At 44.1% G+C, this 22,394-nt stretch overlaps 1 protein-coding gene across 1 annotated transcript in view; it reads left to right on the forward strand.

Annotated features, from left to right (window-relative positions):
• The first annotated feature begins 606 nt into the window (after positions 1–606).
• The window catches only part of LOC143768273 (uncharacterized), a 127,865-nt gene continuing 106,077 nt past the window's right edge, over positions 607–22,394 (forward strand). The window contains exons 1-5 of the mRNA XM_077256966.1: positions 607–631; positions 2,948–4,664; positions 7,022–7,202; positions 14,985–15,117; positions 15,363–15,550. Coding sequence (XP_077113081.1) covers positions 607–631; positions 2,948–4,664; positions 7,022–7,202; positions 14,985–15,117; positions 15,363–15,550 — 2,244 coding nt within the window. The remainder of the gene's footprint in view (positions 632–2,947; positions 4,665–7,021; positions 7,203–14,984; positions 15,118–15,362; positions 15,551–22,394) is intronic.

Raw genomic sequence — 22,394 nt, forward strand, 5'->3', positions numbered from 1 at the left:
TCCCACCCCTGGCAGAGACCCTACAGTCTCTCCCTTCACAACACCCCCTGCCACAGGGTGTTGCTCCGTTCAATCCCGTCAGCGTTCTCCCTAACTTTCTGCCTGACCCCCAGTTTACCCACTATGGTGGGGAGTGGCCTAATGAATAGCACCCTTAGCTCCCCCCGGAGGCCCGGCTGTGAAATATATTGGTGTCTGTGATACCTGATTGGAGGAACTCCTTCGGTGCCATCGAACGTACCATGGCTCCCCTTAGCGGCGAAGCCACAGTACTGCAACGACCAGAACTCTGGGGCGCTGCATATTTCTATGCCAGCGCCGGGTGTTCATGTGAGAGACTCGTGCAAGCGTCTCGCATCAAACACGCTAGTGTGAAACCAGCCTTAAAGGAAACCTAGCATGTGACATGTCCCCAGAAGCTATGAAGCTGCAGATATGTGGTTAGTCTGCAGGTTGATAGTGTTCTGACACCGTAAAGTCATATTGTTATTGAGTGTAACTTTATGGCTGAAATGTCATAGTGAGCTTTTTTGTTTAGCCGTTCTGCTTCTAAAATTGTATTATTTTTTTTTTATGGTGGTAGTTGTTTGTAGTTTATAAATAAATATGGAGAGTGGAAAATCAAAAAGAGGTAAAGGGGGTGCTCAGAAAGCTCGAGAGAAAAGGATGGAAAAGGAAAGGATCCAAAACAAACGAGACTGTCTTTTACAGTGGTGTGTAAAAAGTGAATTGTTCTGAATACAGATCAGGGTGGCCAGCTTTCCATAAATTCTTGGACAGTCCATAAACACAGAGCGCCCTTCCTTTTGTGTGTCCTGTCATTATTTAGCTTGATGAGGTTTCATAGGTTATTGTGATTTTACTAATTACAGATATTTTTTTAATACAGGTGGGCCTCCGCGGGGTTGTTTTCCCTGTGGCGGCTGCCTGTCTTGTAAAAATATCCTGAGAACAACCACATTTGCTACAGCTGATGGTACACGCAATTTTTCAATTAATCAACATATTACCTGTGCTACCACACAGGTGATTTATTATGCCACATGTGGTTGTAATAAAATTTATATCGGACTAACATCACGTCAATTAAGAATTTGTACCCGAGAGCATGTGCGAGACATTCTTGCATCGGCTAATGTTACTGACTTGACCTTGCTGAAGACAATACCTAAACACTACAAACAATTCCACCACAGTAACCCAAAATCCTTTAGTGTTCGAGGCATCCAGCACATTCAGAGTGGGATACGTGGTGGGGACATTAAACGTATGTTAGCCCAAAAAGAATGTAAATGGATTACTACCTTGGGCACAATGTCCCCCCACGGACTAAACGAATCCCAGGGATTTGCCTCTTTTCTCTAAATTGGTGTTGTATTGATATTTATATTGTGCCTTTGTGTGTTTTCTTTGCTGATTTTCCTGCCACTTGATGTTTTTATCTGTGGTTTTTAAGTGCTTTTATTTAATCGAGTTTCTTTTCTGCTTTTATAGTGCCTTTTTCTTATGCAGCATTTTCCATTCGGATTTGATGTATCTGGAGTAGATATGAATATTTGTGAATCCTGTTGATATCTATGATATAAATGGATCATTTACAGTAAACAACATCTTCTACAACGTATCTAAATGTGGGGAGTAAATTTTACTAAAAAATGAAGACTCTGTGTTAAGATTATCTTCACCCTCTGGACCTACGCTATGTTCATACACTTCAAGTGATGATAGTACGATACGCTATGGAAACTAACTTTGGAATTGGACTATTTTTCATCATGTATATGGTGTTATAATGTTTATAGACCTTCCATCAAAGCCATATTTTTATCATATGTGAATGGTCTTCTATCTACACATGATGGATATATTTTTCTAAATCCGTGTTTTAATGGTATCGGTGCTGCATATATGTATTAGTCTGGCCGAACACTATAGGAGCCATTATATTTGTATGTCACCTCTGTCTGCACGTGCGCGTGGCTTCCCTGCGCTTCTTTCCGTCTGCTCGGCTGTGCTCCTCTCTGCTTGCTGCGGTTGCGTGGTGACGGTCAGGCGCCGGCCGCCCCACGTGACTGTGTGCTGGTAGAGGGATCCGTCTGCGTGGATGGGGAGCGTATGGTTCGCTCTGCGCATGCGCGGCGGAGCTATGGTGACTGGCTCTGTTGTGATCATATGATCTCTGAGGCATGGTATATAGGGCGGAATTAGCTGTCAGCTTAGCCACGCCCCCTGAGGAAGGAATTAAACACCGAAACGTGCGTTGGGGAGCGAGTGCCGGCACAGCTAGCTGCAGCTATGATGGGTAACTTACTCTCTGCTTTTATGGCTTAGTTTGTCTTGTTGTTTTCCTTACTATCTTATGTTGCTTATTTATGCCACATCGTGTTGCACCATGTGATATTGACTGAATCTCTATGCATGGGTATGGTTTAACATTATAGGGGCAGCTACTGCTGTTGATATTAGTTTTCCCCTTATGTCACATACCTTTCTTGCTGACTTACAGTCAGATATCTAGCAAAGCTTTAAATACCTGCTTTAGCAATACATAAGAGACACACTACATATATATACATATATGCCATAGGACATTTATGTGCTGCATCTGTGCTGTGCTAGCACTCAGCTTGGACTTTTCTGTGCAATTACCTCATGTTATATACACTGGTACATGTGCTTTATTTGTGCTTCGTGCTCGTTGTTTCTTACATTTTATATGTGATGTACTATTTATAATAAAGTTTGTTTCATAATTTTGATATATTAGATCAGACTCTGTGTTCTCCTTATCTATATATGATTTTTGAGTCGTTTGTTCTATATTCACAACATGCAATTTAGCATGTGTAAGCAAATGTTTGCTAGGTAACATATGTACCTTTTTTTGAATATACAAAAATGCGCTTTGAACTAATTTTGCAATTAACGTTTTCTGTGTTATTCACAGCTTCCAGTTCTAAAGCAGTCATGGACTATAGAGCACGTGAGCAATCATGGCTCACACGTATTAATGAGGTTTTTAACGATGGATCCAAGGCATCAGTGGCAGGTGTTGGTAAAGATACACATGAGGCAATTAAAAAATTGAAGGATTTACTTCATAAGAGAACCCGGGTGTGGTGGAATCGTGCATTTTTAAACAAATATGTGGAAACAGGTTTAACACCTAGAGGACTGAGAGTCCAAGTGTTTCCGTCATTTGAAGTGGATGATATTGTCTTTCGGCAAAAATGGGAGGAATGTGCAGATGTATGCTCAAAGGGTTTCATGGAGCTGTTAGCACAACATAACAATAATACAATAGACATGCTGGATAAAGAAATAGAAATAGTCCAGAACCTGCTCAAACAGGAACTTTCGGAGACAGATCTGCATGTACTTAATCGGGACATAGAACAGGAATTTCAAAAATGGGAGAAAGATATCTGCACCATGAAAACTACCAAATTCCAGAGGGATGTCGGTGATAAACAGACTAATACAGTTTATAGATGGAATCGTAAAATCTTCAAACGTAATAGAAAAACTAGACAGAGATCTATCTCTGCATCTATGTCCCATACATCTCTAGCGTCAAGTGAGAGCTCGCAGAAGTCACAGTCTAAAAAACCTGATGCTCATAACATGTTCCCCAATAAAGAATCTGCAGTAGTGAAACGTAAAGTTTCACAACCTAATCAACAGGAGAAAAGAAATAGAAACAATCATTCAGAGGTAATCAATTTATCTGAATATACTCTCACGCAAACTCAAATGGAAGTTCTTTCTAAAGGTTTAACGTTTTCACCTACTAATAATTTTGATTCTTTTACAGCTATAAAAGATTTATTTTTATTTTCAAGAAAACTAATTCTTAAAAAACTGCATACCAAGGGGACAGGTGAACATCAGTGTATCGATCAGACTGAAACAGAGACTCTTAGAATTTTAGAGGAGCTCCTCAACGAACAAGACCCAGTGGTGACAGGTATGTTTCCACAAAGTGTATATCCGCGGTCGACTCGCTTTCCCCCCTTGTCAGCCTGTCCAGCTGTTGATATATTCACTAGATTAGTGATGGAAGATTTTAAAAAAGTGACGACGAGACGTACAAATGACAATCTCACGGCACAGCAGCGTATTGCTTTGAATGAGCTTAAAAATATGAGAGATGTAGTGGTGAAGCCGGCTGACAAGGGGGGAAACATAGTAGTCTGGCCGCAACATATGTACGAAAAAGAGGCCTATAGGCAGCTTAGAGACAAAAAAACATATCTACGTTTGGACCGGAATCCTCTGGTGGCCTATTCAGCAGAATTGCAGATTATATTACAAGAGGCGTTTGATAATGGAGTTATTCCTAAGAAAGTATTGGACGGGTTGCTTACTAGATCTCCAAAGATACCGACGATTTATTTTACACCTAAAATCCATAAGGACCCAGTGTCTCCACCAGGACGGCCCATCGTGTCCGGGATTGATGGGCTATGTGAACCTATTTGCAAATTCGTGGATTATTATTTGAAGCCACTTGTTGAAGCTTTGCCCTCATATGCCCGTGACACGATGGACGTCCTGGCTAGGATTGACGGTATGTCTATTGAGAAAGAAATGATTCTTGTCACCGCAGACATCGAATCGCTCTATACATGCATTCGGCACCAGGACGGACTTGAAGCCTGTCGGTTTTTTCTTGCTGGTAGCAACTGGGGTGGCCCTCTTTGTGGATTCATTTTGGACCTACTTCATTTTATTTTGACTCATAATTTCTTTGTATTTCGGGATGTTTTTTATTTACAGCAGTGCGGCACTGCGATGGGCGCGGCCTGTGCGCCCTCTTTTGCTAACCTCTTTCTTGGGTTTTGGGAGAGGGGAGTATTTGGGGGTGAGGGTGCCCAGGCCGCGGACCATGTGCAGTGCTGGCTACGTTATATTGATGATTTATTTATTATTTGGCAGGGCAGTGAGCAGCAATTGCATAGTTTCATGGAGGATCTTAATACTAACCCATTTAATATCAAGCTAACCTATAAGTATAGTAGGACCGAGGTGGACTTCCTAGATATCAAAATTCTGGTAGATGGACATCTGCAGTTGCAGATGGATGTATATCGGAAGCCCACCTCGGTCAATGCATTGCTGCATGCTAGCTCTAGCCACCCGAATGCTACCATCAGGGCCATCCCAGTTGGCCAATTTTTAAGGATCAGACGTATATGTTCATCTGAGGAGACATTCCTTAAACAGGCTAATGATCTTGGTGACCGTTTCAGAATGCGTGGATACAGCAATAGATGTATCAAGCAAGGTTTCTGTAGGGCAAAGAAGAGTAGTCGGGCTGCACTACTACACTGTCACAAAAAGGTTAAAAGTGATCAACAGCCAATAAGATTTATTTCTACCTTTAATGCCCAGTGGTCTCAAATGAGAGAATGTCTTAATAGACATTGGAGTGTTCTGCGGTCTGATCCTGTCATTTCGGGGTTCTTGCCCAAGAATCCCTTAATGACAGCTAGGAGAAGCCAGAATTTGAGAGATATTCTGGTGCAGAGCCACTATGTTCCAACTAGAAAAATTTTTTTTAATACAGGTGGGCCTCCGCGGGGTTGTTTTCCCTGTGGCGGCTGCCTGTCTTGTAAAAATATCCTGAGAACAAGCACATTTGCTACAGCTGATGGTACACGCAATTTTTCAATTAATCAACATATTACCTGTGCTACCACACAGGTGATTTATTATGCCACATGTGGTTGTAATAAAATTTATATCGGACTAACATCACGTCAATTAAGAATTCGTACCCGAGAGCATGTGCGAGACATTCTTGCATCGGCTAATGTTACTGACTTGACCTTGCTGAAGACAATACCTAAACACTACAAACAATTCCACCACAGTAACCCAAAATCCTTTAGTGTTCGAGGCATCCAGCACATTCAGAGTGGGATACGTGGTGGGGACATTAAACGTATGTTAGCCCAAAAAGAATGTAAATGGATTACTACCTTGGGCACAATGTCCCCCCACGGACTAAACGAATCCCAGGGATTTGCCTCTTTTCTCTAAATTGGTGTTGTATTGATATTTATATTGTGCCTTTGTGTGTTTTCTTTGCTGATTTTCCTGCCACTTGATGTTTTTAACTGTGGTTTTTAAGAATTCGGAATTTAGGACCTGAGAATTACGTCACGGCTTGTGATTGGTCGCGTGGCGGTCACATGAGCGGCACGCGACCAATCAGAAGCCGTGACGTCATGGAAGGTGCTGAACGCGCTCATTTTAAACAAAGAAGGCTGCCGATTAACAGCGGTCAGGTGCAGGGGCCTCCGGACAGGTGAGTATATCAATATTTTTTATTTTAATTCTTTATTTTACACATTCATATGGATCCCAGGGCCTGAAGGAGAGTTTCCTCTCCTTCAGACCCTGGGAACCATACACTGGGAACTTCCGATTCCGATTCCCGATACCATAAAAGTATCGGATCTCGGTATCGGAATTCCGATACCGCAAGTATCGGCCGATACCCGATACTTGCGGTATCGGAATGCTCAACACTACTTTAAAGCTCTCCAAAAATGTTACATACGAAGGAAGGAGATTTGGATGCTAATGCTAGTGATATTGAGGCTTTCCCTGAAAGCAGCTTATGGCAGAGCTTTCAACCACAATCACACAGTGCTTCCCAAGAAGAACAAATGAACCTTCCAGAGCAAGAGGTCACCATGATATTAGAAAGCAATGCCATGGATGTAGTAAAATCTACCAGCCTTTTATTTGTGCTATCTTCATCAAGTTCTATTGCTGAAAAAATTGCATTTGTTGAACAACATCCTTATTAACCTACCACCTTGGATTGCGACCACATCCCATTTAAGGAGGCAGATTTCTATTATCGGAGGAAACAAAATGGAGATCATGTTATGCGCTCTTGGCTAACATTGAAGGTGATAAATTGAAAAATTGAAGCGTTTTTCTGCAGCAAATGCATTGCCTTTTCAAGTGCTGTTTCACCTTTTATTGATGGGTCTACAAATTTTAGACACTGCTACCAAGCTGTTGCAAAACATGAATTATCAAACAGTCATTGTGATGCCGCTAATGCATACCTCATTTCAAAGAAAAACAAAACCATCGACATATTAATAAACCCATATCAAGCTTCAAAACGAAAGAAGGAAGCACTTCAGAATATTGAAGTCATGAAACGCATTTTTGATGTGGTAATACTATTAGGGAAACAATGCTTGCCATTTCGTGCCCATGGAACCAACGAGTCACTCAACAACCTTAACAATAGTGAAATTAACCATGGTAATATTTTGGAAATGATCTTACTGTTATCCCATTATGATGTACCATTAAAAAAATCACCTTGAAAAAAGTATTCAAGAGAGTGAAAAAGAAAAACACGTTTAGAAAAAAGAGGAAAAGCTGGGAAAATGGCAGCTGGTCGTGGAAGTTTAGTGACATTTTTATCATACAAGACCTGTAACAAAGTTGTCATGGCAGTGGTTCATTGTGTAAAGCAAGCCATAGTTTCTGGAATTGGTGAAAAGAGATTTAGCATCCAAGTTGATTCCACTCAAGATGCAGGGATTGTAGATCAAGCAACAGTTGTGATAAGGTATGTGAAAAATGAAGAGATTCAGGAACGACTCATTTCTGTTCTTCCAGTTAAAGATGCATCTGGTTGAGGATTTCATGAACTGTTAATGGCTAACTTCAAAGTACTTGGACTTGACTACCATAAGATCGCTGGAGAATCATTTGATGGTGCAGCAAATATGCGAAGTTCATATGTAGGCTTATTCATATGTAGCACAGATTGCTATAGAAGTGCCTGACTCTATTTACATCTGGTGCTACAGTCACATCCTCAATCTCTGTATCTCCGATTGTTGTGAAGTCCTTGAAGCAAAAAACTTTTTGGGGCTGTTAAATCGCATGGCATCCTTTATTGGAGATTCACACAAGCGAATGAACATTTGGGGAGAACAACTTCTAAAATGCCATGATCATGAAAAACTTTTACGATTACAGAAAATTGGAGAAACAAGATGGTGGGCAAAGGAGAAGGCTCTTAATTAGCTATTTGGGGAGAAGTAATCTCTTTTTCTGGATGCCATTGAGGTTTTATTTTTAATCTCACAAATGCACAACTGTGATTCAAGAGATTCATCTGAGGCTGCATTCCGGTATGAAAAGCTGTGCGAGTTCTAGACCATTTTAACAGCACACGTGTTTCTTCCTATTTTTGATGTTATCGGGCCTGTTTCAAAATATTTGCAGACAAGTGGCCTTGACTTTATGGTAGCTGTCATGAATCCCCAATGGCTAGGGATAGCACAGGACAAGCAAAGTACAAATAAATAACGGACGAGCTCTAGGGTGATGGAACCTGGGCTGACCGCTGCCCTACGCCTGACAAACGCAACTAGAGATAGCCAGGGAGCGTGCCTACGTTGGTTCTAGACGCCACGCACCAGCCTAAGAGCTAACTAGTACTGCAGAGAAAATTAAGACCTCACTTGCCTCCAGAGGAATGAACCCCAAAAGATATAGTTGCCCCCTCACATGTATTGACGGTGAAATGAGAGGAAGGCACACACATAGAGATGATATATATAGGTTTAGCAAATTGAGGCCCGCTGTAAACTAGAAAGCAGAACGATACAAAAGGGGACTGAGCGGTCAGCAAAAAACCCTAATCAAAAAAACCATCCTGAGATTACAAGAACCCATGTGCCAACTCATGGCACATGGGGAGAACCTCAGTCCACTAGAGCTACCAGCTAGCATAGAGACATAATAAGCAAGCTGGACAAAAAACCAAACAACTGAAAATCAGCACTTAGCTTATCCTGAAAGATCTGGGAGCAGGTAGGCAGGAACCAAACAGAGCACATCTGAATACATTGATAGCCGGCAAGGGAATGACAGGAAGGCCAGGTAAAATAGGAAACACCCAGCCTCTGATGGACAGGTGGAAACCAAAGGCCGCAACCCACCAAAGTCACCCAGTACCAGCAGTAACCACCAGAGGGAGCCCACAAACAGAATCCACAACAGTACCCCCCCCTTGAGGAGGGGTCACTGAACCCTCACGAGAACCCCCAGGGCGATCAGGGTGAGCTCTATGGAAGGCGCGGACCAAATCAGTCGCATGAACATCGGAGGCGACCACCCAGGAATTATCCTCCTGACCATAACCCTTCCACTTAACCAAATACTGGAGTTTGCGTCTGGAAACACGAGAATCCAAGATCTTCTCAACAACATACTCCAATTCTCCCTCCACCAGCACCGGAGCAGGAGGCTCAACCGAAGGAACAACGGGCACCTCATACCTCCGCAACAACGACCGATGGAACACATTATGAATAGCAAACGATGCTGGGAGATCCAAACGAAAAGATACAGGGTTAAGAATCTCCGAGATCCTATAAGGACCGATGAACCGAGGCTTGAACTTGGGAGAAGAGACCTTCATAGGGACAAAACGAGAAGACAACCACACCAAATCCCCAACAAGAAGTCGGGGACCCATGCGGCGACGGCGATTAGCAAACTGCTGAGTCTTCTCCTGAGATAACTTCAAATTGTCCACCACCTGATTCCAAATCTGATGTAGCCTGTCCACCACCACGTCCACTCCAGGACAATCCGAAGACTCCACCTGACCAGAGGAAAAACGAGGATGAAACCCCGAATTACAAAAAAAAGGAGAGACCAACGTGGCAGAACTAGCCCGATTATTAAGAGCAAATTCGGCCAGTGGCAAAAAAGCAACCCAGTCATCTTGATCAGCAGAAACAAAACACCTCAAATAAGTTTCCAAGGTCTGATTAGTTCGCTCCGTCTGGCCATTCGTCTGAGGATGGAATGCAGACGAGAAAGACAAATCAATGCCCATCTTGGCACAAAACGTCCGCCAAAATCTAGACACAAACTGGGATCACCTGTCAGAAACGATATTCTCCGGAATCCCATGCAAACGAACCACGTTCTGAAAAAATAAAGGGACCAACTCAGAGGAGGAGGGCAACTTAGGCAAGGGCACCAAATGAACCATCTTAGAAAAGCGGTCACACACAACCCAGATAACGGACATTTTCTGTGAAACCGGGAGATCAGAAATAAAATCCATGGAAATGTGCGTCCAAGGCCTCTTCGGGATGGGAAAGGATAACAACAACCCACTGGCCCGAGAACAGCAAGGCTTAGCTCGAGCACACACTTCACAAGACTGCACAAAGGTACGCACATCCCTAGACAAGGAAGGCCACCAAAAAGACCTGGCCACCAAGTCTCTAGTACCAAATATTCCAGGATGACCAGCCAACACAGAAGAATGGACCTCGGAGATGACTCTACTGGTCCAATCATCCGGGACAAACAGTCTTTCTGGTGGACAACGATCCGATTTATCCACCTGAAACTCCTGCAATGCACGTCGCAAGTCTGGGGATACGGCGGACAATATTACCCCATCCCTAAGGATACCAGTAGGCCCAGAGTCTCCAGGAGAGTCAGGCACAAAACTCCTGGAAGGAGCATCTGCCTTCACATTCTTTGAACCTGGCAGGTATGAAACCACGAAATTGAAACGAGAAAAAAACAACGACCAACGAGCCTGTCTAGGATTCAAACGCCTGGCAAACTCAAGGTAAATGAGATTCTTGTGATCAGTCAAGACCACCACACGATGTTTAGCACCCTCAAGCCAATGACGCCACTCCTCAAATGCCCACTTCATGGCCAAAAGCTCCCGATTACCCACATCATAATTGCGCTCGGCGGGCGAGAATTTTCTAGAGAAGAATGCACATGGCTTCATCACCGAGCCATTAGAACTTCTCTGTGACAAAACCGCCCCCGCTCCAATCTCGGAAGCATCAACCTCAACCTGAAAAGGAAGTGAAACATCTGGTTGACACAACACAGGAGCAGAAGAAAACCGGCGCTTAAGTTCCTGAAAGGCCTCCACGGCCGCAGGAGACCAATCAGCAACATCAGCACCCTTTTTAGTCAAATCAGTCAAAGGTTTAACAATACTGGAAAAATTAGCAATGAACCGACGATAAAAATTAGCAAACCCCAAGAACTTCTGAAGGCTCTTAACAGATGTAGGTTGTGTCCAGTCACAAATAGCCTGAACCTTGACGGGATCCATCTCAATAGTAGAAGGAGAAAAAATGTACCCCAAAAAAGAAATCTTCTGGACTCCGAAGAGACACTTTGAGCCCTTCACAAACAGAGAATTGGCCCGCAGAACCTGAAACACCTTCCTGACCTGTAGAACATGAGACTCCCAGTCATCAGAAAACACCAAAATATCATCCAAATACACAATCATAAACTTATCCAGATATTCACGGAAAATATTGTGCATAAAGGACTGAAAGACTGACGGAGCATTGGAGAGTCCAAAAGGCATTACCAAATACTCAAAATGGCCCTCAGGCGTATTAAATGCGGTTTTCCACTCATCACCCTGTTTTATCCGCACCAGATTATACGCACCGCAAAGATCTATCTTAGTGAACCACCTAGCCCCCTTAATGCGAGCAAACAAATCAGTTAATAATGGCAATGGATACTGATATTTGACTGTAATCTTATTCAGAAGGCGATAATCTATACAAGGCCTCAGGGAACCATCTTTTTTTGCCAGGAAAAAAAACCCTGCTCCCAGAGGGGACGAAGATGGACGAATATGTCCCTTTTCCAAGGACTCCTTAATATAATTCCGCATAGCAGTATGCTCTGGCAGTGACAGATTAAATAAACGACCCTTAGGGAACTTACTGCCAGGAATCAATTCTATAGCACAGTCACACTCTCTATGAGGAGGGAGCGAATTGAGCTTAGGCTCCTCAAAAACATCCCTATAGTCAGACAAAAACGCAGGGATCTCAGAAGGAGTAGATGAAGCGATTGAAATCGGAGGTGCATCATCATGAACCCCCTGACATCCCCAGCTTAACACAGACATTGTTTTCCAGTCCAGGACAGGATTATGAGTTTGTAACCATGGCAGACCAAGCACTAGTACATCATGTAAATTATACAGTACAAGGAAGCGAATCACCTCCTGATGAACGGGAGTCATGCGCATGGTCACTTGTGTCCAGTACTGCGGTTTATTCATAGCCAATGGTGTAGAGTCAATTCCCTTCAGAGGAATAGGAACTTCCAGAGGCTCCAGACTAAAACCGCAGCGTTTAGCAAATGACCAATCCATAAGACTCAGGGCAGCGCCCGAATCCACATAGGCATCGACGGAAATGGAAGACAGTGAAAAAATCAGAGTCACAGACAAAATGAACTTAGGCTGCAGAGTACCAATGGCAAAAGATTTATCAACCCTTTTTGTGCGTTTAGAGCATGCTGATATAACATGAGCTGAATCACCACAATAAAAACACAATCCATTTTTCCGCCTATAACTTTGCCGTTCACTTCTGGACTGAATTCTATCACATTGCATAGTCTCAGGTGCCTGTTCAGAAGACACCGCCAACTGGTGCACGGGTTTGCGCTCCCGTAAACGCCGATCAATCTGAATGGCCATAGCCATAGACTCATTCAGACCTGTAGGCGTAGGGAACCCCACCATAATATCCTTAATGGCCTCAGAAAGACCATTTCTGAAGTTTGCAGCCAGGGCGCACTCATTCCACTGAGTAAGCACTGACCATTTCCGAAATTTTTGACAATATATTTCCGCTTCATCATGCCCCTGAGAGAGGGCTAATAAAGCCTTTTCAGCCTGAATCTCCAGGTTGGGTTCCTCATAGAGCAATCCCAATGCCAGAAAAAACGCATCCACACTGAGCAATGCAGGATCCCCTGGTGCCAATGCAAATGCCCAATTCTGAGGGTCGCCCCGCAGGAAAGATATTACAATCCTGACCTGTTGAGCAGGGTCTCCAGAGGAGCGAGATTTTAAAGAAAGAAACAATTTACAATTGTTCCTGAAATTCAGGAAGGTAGATCTATCTCCAGAAAAGAACTCTGGAATAGGAATTCTAGGTTCAGACATGGGAGTGTGAACAACAAAATCCTGTATGTTTTGAACTTTTGCCGCGAGATTACTCAGGCTGGAAGCCAAACTCTGGACATCCATGTTAAACAGCTAAGATCAGAGCCATTCAAGGGTTAAGAGGAGGTAAGAAGCAGCTAGACAGCAATTAAGGGCTAGGCAGCAAAACTCTGAAGGGAAAAAAAAAAAAAAATTCCCTTAAACACTTCTTTTTCTCCTGCTTCAGCCCAAACAATTAACACTTTGTGGGCCGGCTATACTGTCATGAATCCCCAATGGCTAGGGATAGCACAGGACAAGCAAAGTACAAATAAATAACGGACGAGCTCTAGGGTGATGGAACCTGGGCTGACCGCTGCCCTACGCCTGACAAACGCAACTAGAGATAGCCAGGGAGCGTGCCTACGTTGGTTCTAGACGCCACGCACCAGCCTAAGAGCTAACTAGTACTGCAGAGAAAATAAAGACCTCACTTGCCTCCAGAGGAATGAACCCCAAAAGATATAGTTGCCCCCTCACATGTATTGACGGTGAAATGAGAGGAAGGCACACACATAGAGATGATATATATAGTTTTAGCAAATTGAGGCCCGCTGTAAACTAGAAAGCAGAACGATACAAAAGGGGACTGAGCGGTCAGCAAAAAACCCTAATCAAAAAAACCATCCTGAGATTACAAGAACCCATGTGCCAACTCATGGCACATAAGGAGAACCTCAGTCCACTAGAGCTACCAGCTAGCATAGAGACATAATAAGCAAGCTGGACAAAAAACCAAACAACTGAAAATCAGCACTTAGCTTATCCTGAAAGATCTGGGAGCAGGTAGGCAGGAACCAAACAGAGCACATCTGAATACATTGATAGCCGGCAAGGGAATGACAGAAAGGCCAGGTAAAATAGGAAACACCCAGCCTCTGATGGACAGGTGGAAACCAAAGGCCGCAACCCACCAAAGTCACCCAGTACCAGCAGTAACCACCAGAGGGAGCCCACAAACAGAATCCACAACAGGTAGCCTGGTGTCACGGGAGACCTAGGTAGGAAAGAGCTAATAACCCGGGCCCCTGTGATTTCCCTCAGACTAGGGAAACCCTGACTGACCCTCTCCCAGAGTTTACACTGATGGTGTGCATGTCTGGGCCTCCACCCTCGCTCTATCTCCTGTTTCAACCCTAGGCTGAAACCACTACCCACCACCAAGTGAAGAGTCCACACTCCAATACCCACAGTTAGCACAGACAAGGATAAAGGAAAAATAAGCACCACGCCGCAGTCACTCAAAAATACACTATAAATGCAAAGGGCAAAACAAATACGAATATGGGAAGGAGAAAATAGACAAAGGGAAATACACCACCAGCAACGATACTCCAACTACTAGCTCACCACTCCAGACTGAGATAACCACGCACAAGACAGAAGCTATAATCGGCGATGCCCAATGTTCAGGAGAACTATTTAAAGGCAGTGGGCATGGCCCAGCTTCCAATCCGAGCACCAGGTAAATTAACCCCGGACCAGCTAGACAAAATCTAGCCGACGCCAATGAGCGCATAGTGGACAAAAGCGGAATTACCGCTGTCTATTGGACGACCTGGTCTGAACAGCGTCCGACATGACACCTGGACAATGACTGAAAATGCGATTGACCAGCTTAAGAAGATAACATTTGAACATATTAAAGAAACTGCTACAGTTTGCATTAAAAATGAATGATATAATATCAAGTCACGATATTATTTCATTCTTGGAGATTGAAACAGAGATCCAAGTGAAGAGTACTGGCAGAAAGAAAAGAATGGCAGGTGAAAGCTCAGTTGATGAACGGCCAGCTGATCAAACACAACGTTTTCGTGTGGAAGTATACAGGCCAATTTTAGATCAAATTTTGACAAGCCTCACTGAAAGATTTTCAGAAAATAAACAGTTGATAATTGATACCCAATTTTTGCAGCCAAAATTTTTTGAAAATAATCAAAATGACCCCAACCTACTCAAGGAAGGCACCCTAACAAGAATCTCAGAATTATCAAAAGTTAATGAAGAAGCTCTTATCAGTGAGCTCAGAAGTTTTGTAAACCTCTTTCGTAAGTTGATGGTACAATTGGATGAACCAGAAAAAAACAACTGCAGCTACAGAAGAATATGGAGAAGATGGAGATGAATGGGGTGTACCTGCACATACAGACCTTGTCAAAATTAAATGCAAGTCATGTAAAAATTGCTTCCTCTGCTGTCACCGATTACTCATGAAGTACAATCTCTATTCCGCTGCCTATGAGAATCTGTCTGTGGCATATGAATACTCATTGACCTCTATCATTCACACAAGTTGCATGTGAAAGAGCATTCAGCAAGCTTAAACTCATAAAGACAAGACTGCGGGTCACAATGGGACAAGACCTGCTTGAAGCCATTATGATCATGTCCGTGGAGCAAGATCTCTTGGAACTAGTTCAATATCAAGATGTGCTGGAAATTATTCGTGAAAGTTCACCTCTGATGAGATCTTTGCTAACTGTATGAGAATTCTCGGTGTTTAAAGCACCACTCTAGCGATTTGTTTTTCTTCAGTGTTGCAGTGGTGTTTAAATGTAAATCTGCCCCCTGCTTTATACTCACCCTTTGCCATCATCTGTTTCCAGTGTTTCTCCCATTGGGCTCCTTCGTGACCTTCCGGCAGCTCCAGTGTTTCGTGGAGTGTATCGGAGGTCACAACTCAATACATTTCTGAGAGCCTCACTCTGGCACCATTCTGGCTCTCAGAGATACATAGGGAGCTTGTGATATAACTGGACAGTCAGAAGTTATGGGCACAAGATGGCGCCACGGGACTGGCGCACTGCTGAAAAAGGATGGAGCCACTGCAGGGTGAGAATAAGACAGGGGGCTTACATTTTAAGTGCTACTCCATAGCTGAAAGAAATGCTGGAGTGGTGCTTTAAAGAGATACCTGTTATATCTCCTGTCATGTCTTTTTGTATGTATTTTTTTTTTCTTCCACAAAATAAAAATGAGGCTGAAATTTCAGCTAGTTGTATAGGCACTACTACAACCACTACTGATAATTTAGTAAAATTAGTATTAGCATGTACTGGCGGTGGTGGTATAGCGTGCCGAGGGTTCAGAGAGCTGGACCTGCAGCAAGGCAGGATTTGTGCTGATAACAATGTTATGGTATGCTATGGACCCCTGGCTGACACGCTGATGTGAAGCAAATGAGAGAAATAAATTTGTTGATTGAGCACTTACTTGTGTTATCGGTGGTGATACACTAACATACCATTTTTTCTATTGACAAGTATTTATTGTTCCTCAACCATTTTTATGAAATGGGTAGTTAGAATGTGTACCTCTGTCGCACATGTGCTATACTCAAGTGCTACTACAGGAGACCCAAGCCTTAAGATGGGCCGCGTTACAGTGGGCCACTGCATTGTGCTTGCCCCCAACTAAATTCTTGCAGAATTTCCGGTTTTCTTCAGGAAATTTCTGCAAGAAATCCTGACGTGTGCACATACGCTTAAGATGCAAAAAATTTATTCCTGGTCACTGATACCTGGGGCTATGTATATATGTAATAGGCAGCAGCAGCAGACAGTAATGGAATGGACCCTCTTGATGTATGCAGTGATATCTATATACCCACATACACTGCCTGCAGGCCTTGTACTGATATGTATAGAGCCACATACACTCCCCTGCCTACCTAGCACTGCAATCTATATACTCCGCAATTAGTCCTTAGAAGGACTGTTGGTTTAGCTGGATTTGTGGATTCTATGACGGTAGACCCTCACTAACTGAAAACCCCCCACATCTGACCCTGTCTCGGCAGAAGCTCTCCCTACACTGTCTGAATCCGGAGCTGAATGCGACGAGCAGGACGGTGCCAGGTCTCTTATAGACCTGATGATGCTGTGCACCCAGCCAATCACTGTAAAGCTACAAGCAACATGGCTCCAGCATTATAGTGCGTGGCAGACAATCCCTGCATGTTTATTGGTTCTCTAAAGAGCGCCAAACATGCAGGGCGGGGACCCGAACTCCTGCTGAGCAAACCCGGAAATGCTCGGTGCTCGCAGAGTACAGCGATGTTCAGTAACGAGCATTACCGAGTTTGCTCGCTCATCACTAGTGTAGTTCGCTCCCCAGTTTTTTCGTTGTCTCTGGCATCCAGAGTGCTCCTCCAATGGATCCTCCATTCTGTAGCCTGAGTGATCAGCCGACGCTCTTTGTATCGCATTATTCACCTCAACACCTCCCTCATTTTCCCTCACTCCCATCCACTACACATTCTATCAGCTTCCACCATAGTAGCTGACCCCGATACATGCTCACTAGGTTTATGTCTCCTGTTACCAGAACAGCCGCGATCAGGAACCAACACGCGCTCTTCGAATAGACAGCCGTCACATACAAGATTCAGTCACATTCTTGTGTTGTCAGCACTTCCATTTCTCACTATGTAACACCCCAGGCTGACATTCATTCTTATTACTTATTAACCATTGGGTTACGGATTTGTCTTCTGGTTCTATGGATTCTTTTCCAATAATCCTATTTTTAAGGTCAATGCTGATCCATCCAGTTCACTAGTGGTGCCCAGCTTTACACCACTATACCTGTGACTTCAGAACCTTCCAGAACACCAGGTCACATCTCATGTAGGAAACTACTGACACAACTCAATAACACCATTTATAAATGATTTATTTACTGGCAAGAACTTTCTCATTCACATCACATACATGTTTATTCATCTTTTAGGTGACCTCACTTCATTCATAAGCACTTTTTAATATAATTAATGTATGTAAATGTTTTTTTTCATGAACCATAATTTATCTTTGTTTGACAGACTTTCTCATGAACTTTGACATATCGTGCTTTGTTTGGCTTTTTTTTTTTCATAAAGACAGCATATAAAACGTTCCAAGCTTGACATGTTCATCCGCTATCAGGTTTTGTCCTGAGGAAGAGGTCCTGCGTGACTATGAAACGCGTTGACTGTGAAAACCTATTTGAATAAACGTTTTTAAGGAAATCTCCATATCTGATAGTCTTCATCAGCAGTGCAGGTACAGACACATTATACCCGGATCAGCTATTCTGCTCGGTCTTTGGCCCCATGTCCGGCAGCAGCTGATTTATGCATTGAACATGTTGCTGAGGTGCCGCTCTATCAGGTGAGAGTAATACTCCTCTATTCTCATTAGATCTTGTTATCAGATAAGACCCTATATTTCGCTTGTTTGTTCCTCAGTATCTCGACTACAAGAAATCTCTGTAAAGCTTTCAGGTTACTTGCTTAGAAGCCATCAAGGACTGCTTGGACCTTAACGGGGTCCATCTGAACCCCCAATGCAGAAGCCAAATGTCCTGAGAACTGGACCTGCTGTACCACAAATTGCCATTTCTCCAGGTTAGCAAATAAATAGTTGTCACGTAGAACCCGGAGAACCTGTCTGACATGCTCACCATGCTCCTCCAGAGTACGTGAGGAACTCAATATATCATCCAGGAAAATTACCACAAATCTACCAATCAGTGAGAAAAAATATAATTAATGACATTTTCACAGACTGCCGAAGCATTGGTTACCCCGAATGGCAGCATCAAATGTTCAATCTGCCCCTCAGGTGTATTGTGTGCGGTCTTCCATTCGTCACCATGGCGATACGTATAAGGTTATATGCCCCTCTCACGTTACGTCTGTAAAACCATTTGTCTCCAGGTAATTGGCTAAACAGGTCAGGTGTAAGGGGTAAAGGACAGGGAAGAGGAGCTGTGATTTTATTACTCTCTCTGAGGTCCAAGCATGGACGCCGCCCTCCATCCTATTACCAAACCCCACAGCGACTGGAGAGGGGCATGGCCGTATATGACCCTTAGCCGGACACTGGAAGGGGGTAAATAAGCGAGATTTCGGCATTTTAGCTCCTGGTGTGGAGGCGATAGCACAATCATATGCCGCCATATACTAGACGTCCGGTAACCGGTGATAATCCCCTCATGTGTGGGGTCTATTTGTCTCCAGAGAAATCACACGTTACATTCCACACAGAACATTGTGTAGAAAAGGCGGCGCGAGGTGATTGTGCCAGTAGTGAGGGCGAATAATGGCGGGAATGTCACTGACTGAGGAGAAGTCTCCATGTAGCGTCTTCACTGCGGATCACGTGACCCCTGACTCCTCCCCCTGTGACCTCATCACAGGTCCTGTGCGCACAGAGCAGCCATATATGTGGAGTGCGGCTCTGCAGGTGGAGGTATGTGGAGATTCCCCATTACTGAGCGCAGCCGGGGACATTAACCCCTTCTGCACGGAGGAGACTCTTTTGGGGTTGTTGTTGCCCCTTTATAAGAACCATAACGTTGTTGTTCTGTTTCCTGTAATAGATACATACGAGCCAACTATGGAGGACAGGAAGTGAGGGAGCGGAGTGTTCTCCTAGTACAGGGCCCCTTTCTTGGCCCCACACAGTGTAATGCCCCCATTATGCCCTGTAAGCAGGTTCTGCCCCACACCCAGCTGCCTCGGGCACTTTACCAGGAGCTGGTACCTCAGATTCTTCCCCGCACCCCTTTCCTTTGTTGGCGCCAAATCTGTTCTGCCTTTGGGGCTCTGGCCTTTATAATCTCAGTAACTGCGCCATCAAGGTCTCCTGACCAGGTGCACCCTCTAGACTCTTCCCTCCGGAAACCCTCCCTCTTCCCATTGGTGTCACATGGTCCCGTCTGGACGGCAGAGAGCAGTCTGTACAAATGCAGCACAGCCCTGAGGAGGCTTTTTTATGACTCTCCTTATTACACCCCTTATGTAATATATATGATGGCGCTCACACAGTATAATGTTTCCACAGTACTGGCATCTCTCGTAAAAAGGTATTTTCACACTACCGCCATACCCCCACACAGTATAATGTTCTCATAGTACCGCCATACCACCACACAGTATAATGTTCTCATAGTACCGCCATACCCCCCCACACAGTATAATGTTCTCATAGTACCGCCATACCCCCCCACACAGTATAATGTTCTCACAGTACCGCCATACCCCCACACACAGTATAATGTTCCTACAGTACCGCCATACCCCCACACACAGTATAATGTTCTCATAGTACCGCCATACCCCCACACACAGTATAATGTTCCTACAGTACCGCCATACCCCCACACACAGTATAATGTTCTCATAGTACCGCCATACCCTCACAGAGTATAATGTTCCTACAGTACCTCCGTCCCACCACACACAACATAATGTTTTCACAGGAAGATCATCCCACCACACACAGTATTTTGTTCCCACAGTAGTAGCTTCCCTCAAACACAGGATAATGTCCCCACAGGACTGGCATCCCCCCCACACACAGTTTAATGTTCTCACAGTACCGCCATACCCCCACTTTCTAATGTTCCCACAGTACTGCCCCCTACATGCACAATATGGTACCATCCACCTCACTGACTACCTTCAACCACTGACAATTAATAAATACTCACTTAGCCTCATTCTTGGTGCAAATACTAATGAACCCAGGATCTATGAGATATTTACCATACGATAGTTGGATAGGCAGGAGTGTATCATCCATATAGGTAGCCCACTCGGTTGCTATGATGCCTATGAAGTGACAGGGCTCGGTGGGGTGCGGTATTTGTCACCCTCTCCTTCCCATCATCACAATTTCAGCAATATCCACATTCCCATGATGGTGACACCGCTGAATAGATTAGTGAATCAGGAAGTAGAAAGCTCCTGATCCACCATTTAGCCTTCGCTTCTGAGTCTGAGACTCCGTGCACTCCAGGCGCAATGACGTCACTACATCACACCTGTAGTACGGAGCCTCAGTACTCACTGCACAGACCAGAGCAGAACTCCTCAGGAACTGAGTTTGGTGAGTATTATGTGTTTCTTTTTTTCCAAATATCAGGAATTGTGGGGGCATCATATTAAGAGAAGAGCTGTTGGGACTCTCATACTGAATGTGTGGCTGGTAGGGGCCATTATACTTGGGTTATGGTGGACTGTAAATGCCTCCATACTGAGTGGGGGGTTTTATTTTGTGTAGCAGGTTGTGGTGGCCATAATTAGAGATGAGCGAATATGTTCAGAAAATGATCGGCAAACATAACTTCGGCACAAATATGGTACATTCAGATTTATGCTCGGCACTAGGAGCATGTTTCTGAAGATCGGAAAAAGTCGGTAACATTCAGTAAAAGACATAATAGAATCCGGCAATACATGTGCCGCGTTTAGGAAAATCACAGCCACCAATGTGGGAGACTGGGGTTCAAATCCTGGCTCTGCCCTGTTGGACATAATATACTAGTAGTGGTCCATAACACTATGGTGCCTACCTCAATAAATATGAGAGTGTCAGGAGCAAAGAGAGTCATGCCGGCTCAGACATCACCTGGATTAACAAGGTCTGTGTCAGATGTCGAGGAACCAGGACAATCTGATGATAAATGGGCTACTGGACCAAAGCATACATGGACAAGGCAAGAGAACCTGGATCTGATGAAATGCTACTATAACAGCAGACCAAATGGGAGAGGATATATGAAGCGTATGAGGAAACTCTGGATGGATACAAGACCTGCATGTCCACTAACTGAGAAACAACTAGTCACCAATCGTTTCAATATCATAAAGAGAAAGCTATTATCACAACTTGAGAAAAAAATGGCATGGGCTCTGTGAGATCCCCGCTAGCACTGTGAGGAAGTCGCACAGCGCAGAGGCAAGTTCACTGGGAGAATTTTACTGCAGTGAATTTCAACTTGCCTCTGCACTGTTCAACTTTCTCCTGTTGCTAGTGGGGATCTCACTGAGGTCACCGCAGTTCAGCCCAGCTGGGAACGCAGCTTCAGTGATGTCACCGCCAGTTTCTGACGCTGCGTTCCCAGCAGCTCATTCACTAGTGGTTCTCACCCTGGATGGTCACATCTTGGCACCATCCAGTTTGAAAACTATTTCTCCCCCAGACTTGGATTACGGCGTGGGACAGAACGACAGACAGGTATGGTATATTGTTGGCTTGATGTCACCTGACAATACAAAGGTGACATCAACTACAAAAATTTGAACCCCACTTGCCACAGCTACAGGGCAAGTGGGAAGAGCCGAGCAAAGCACCAGAAATGGCGCATCTGATAGTTGTACCTTTTCTGGGCAGCTGCTGGCTGCTACTTTTAGGCTGAGGGGTAAATATCCATGGCCCCATACCAGCCTGAAAATATCAGCCCCCAGCTCTCAGCTTTAGAAAGACTGGGTGGACCCCATGCCATTTTTAAAAATTATTTATTTAAATACTTAAAAAAAGACCGTGGAGACCCCTTT

This window comes from Ranitomeya variabilis, chromosome 4 (genome assembly GCF_051348905.1).
Source record: "Ranitomeya variabilis isolate aRanVar5 chromosome 4, aRanVar5.hap1, whole genome shotgun sequence".
Taxonomy (NCBI): domain Eukaryota; kingdom Metazoa; phylum Chordata; class Amphibia; order Anura; family Dendrobatidae; genus Ranitomeya; species Ranitomeya variabilis.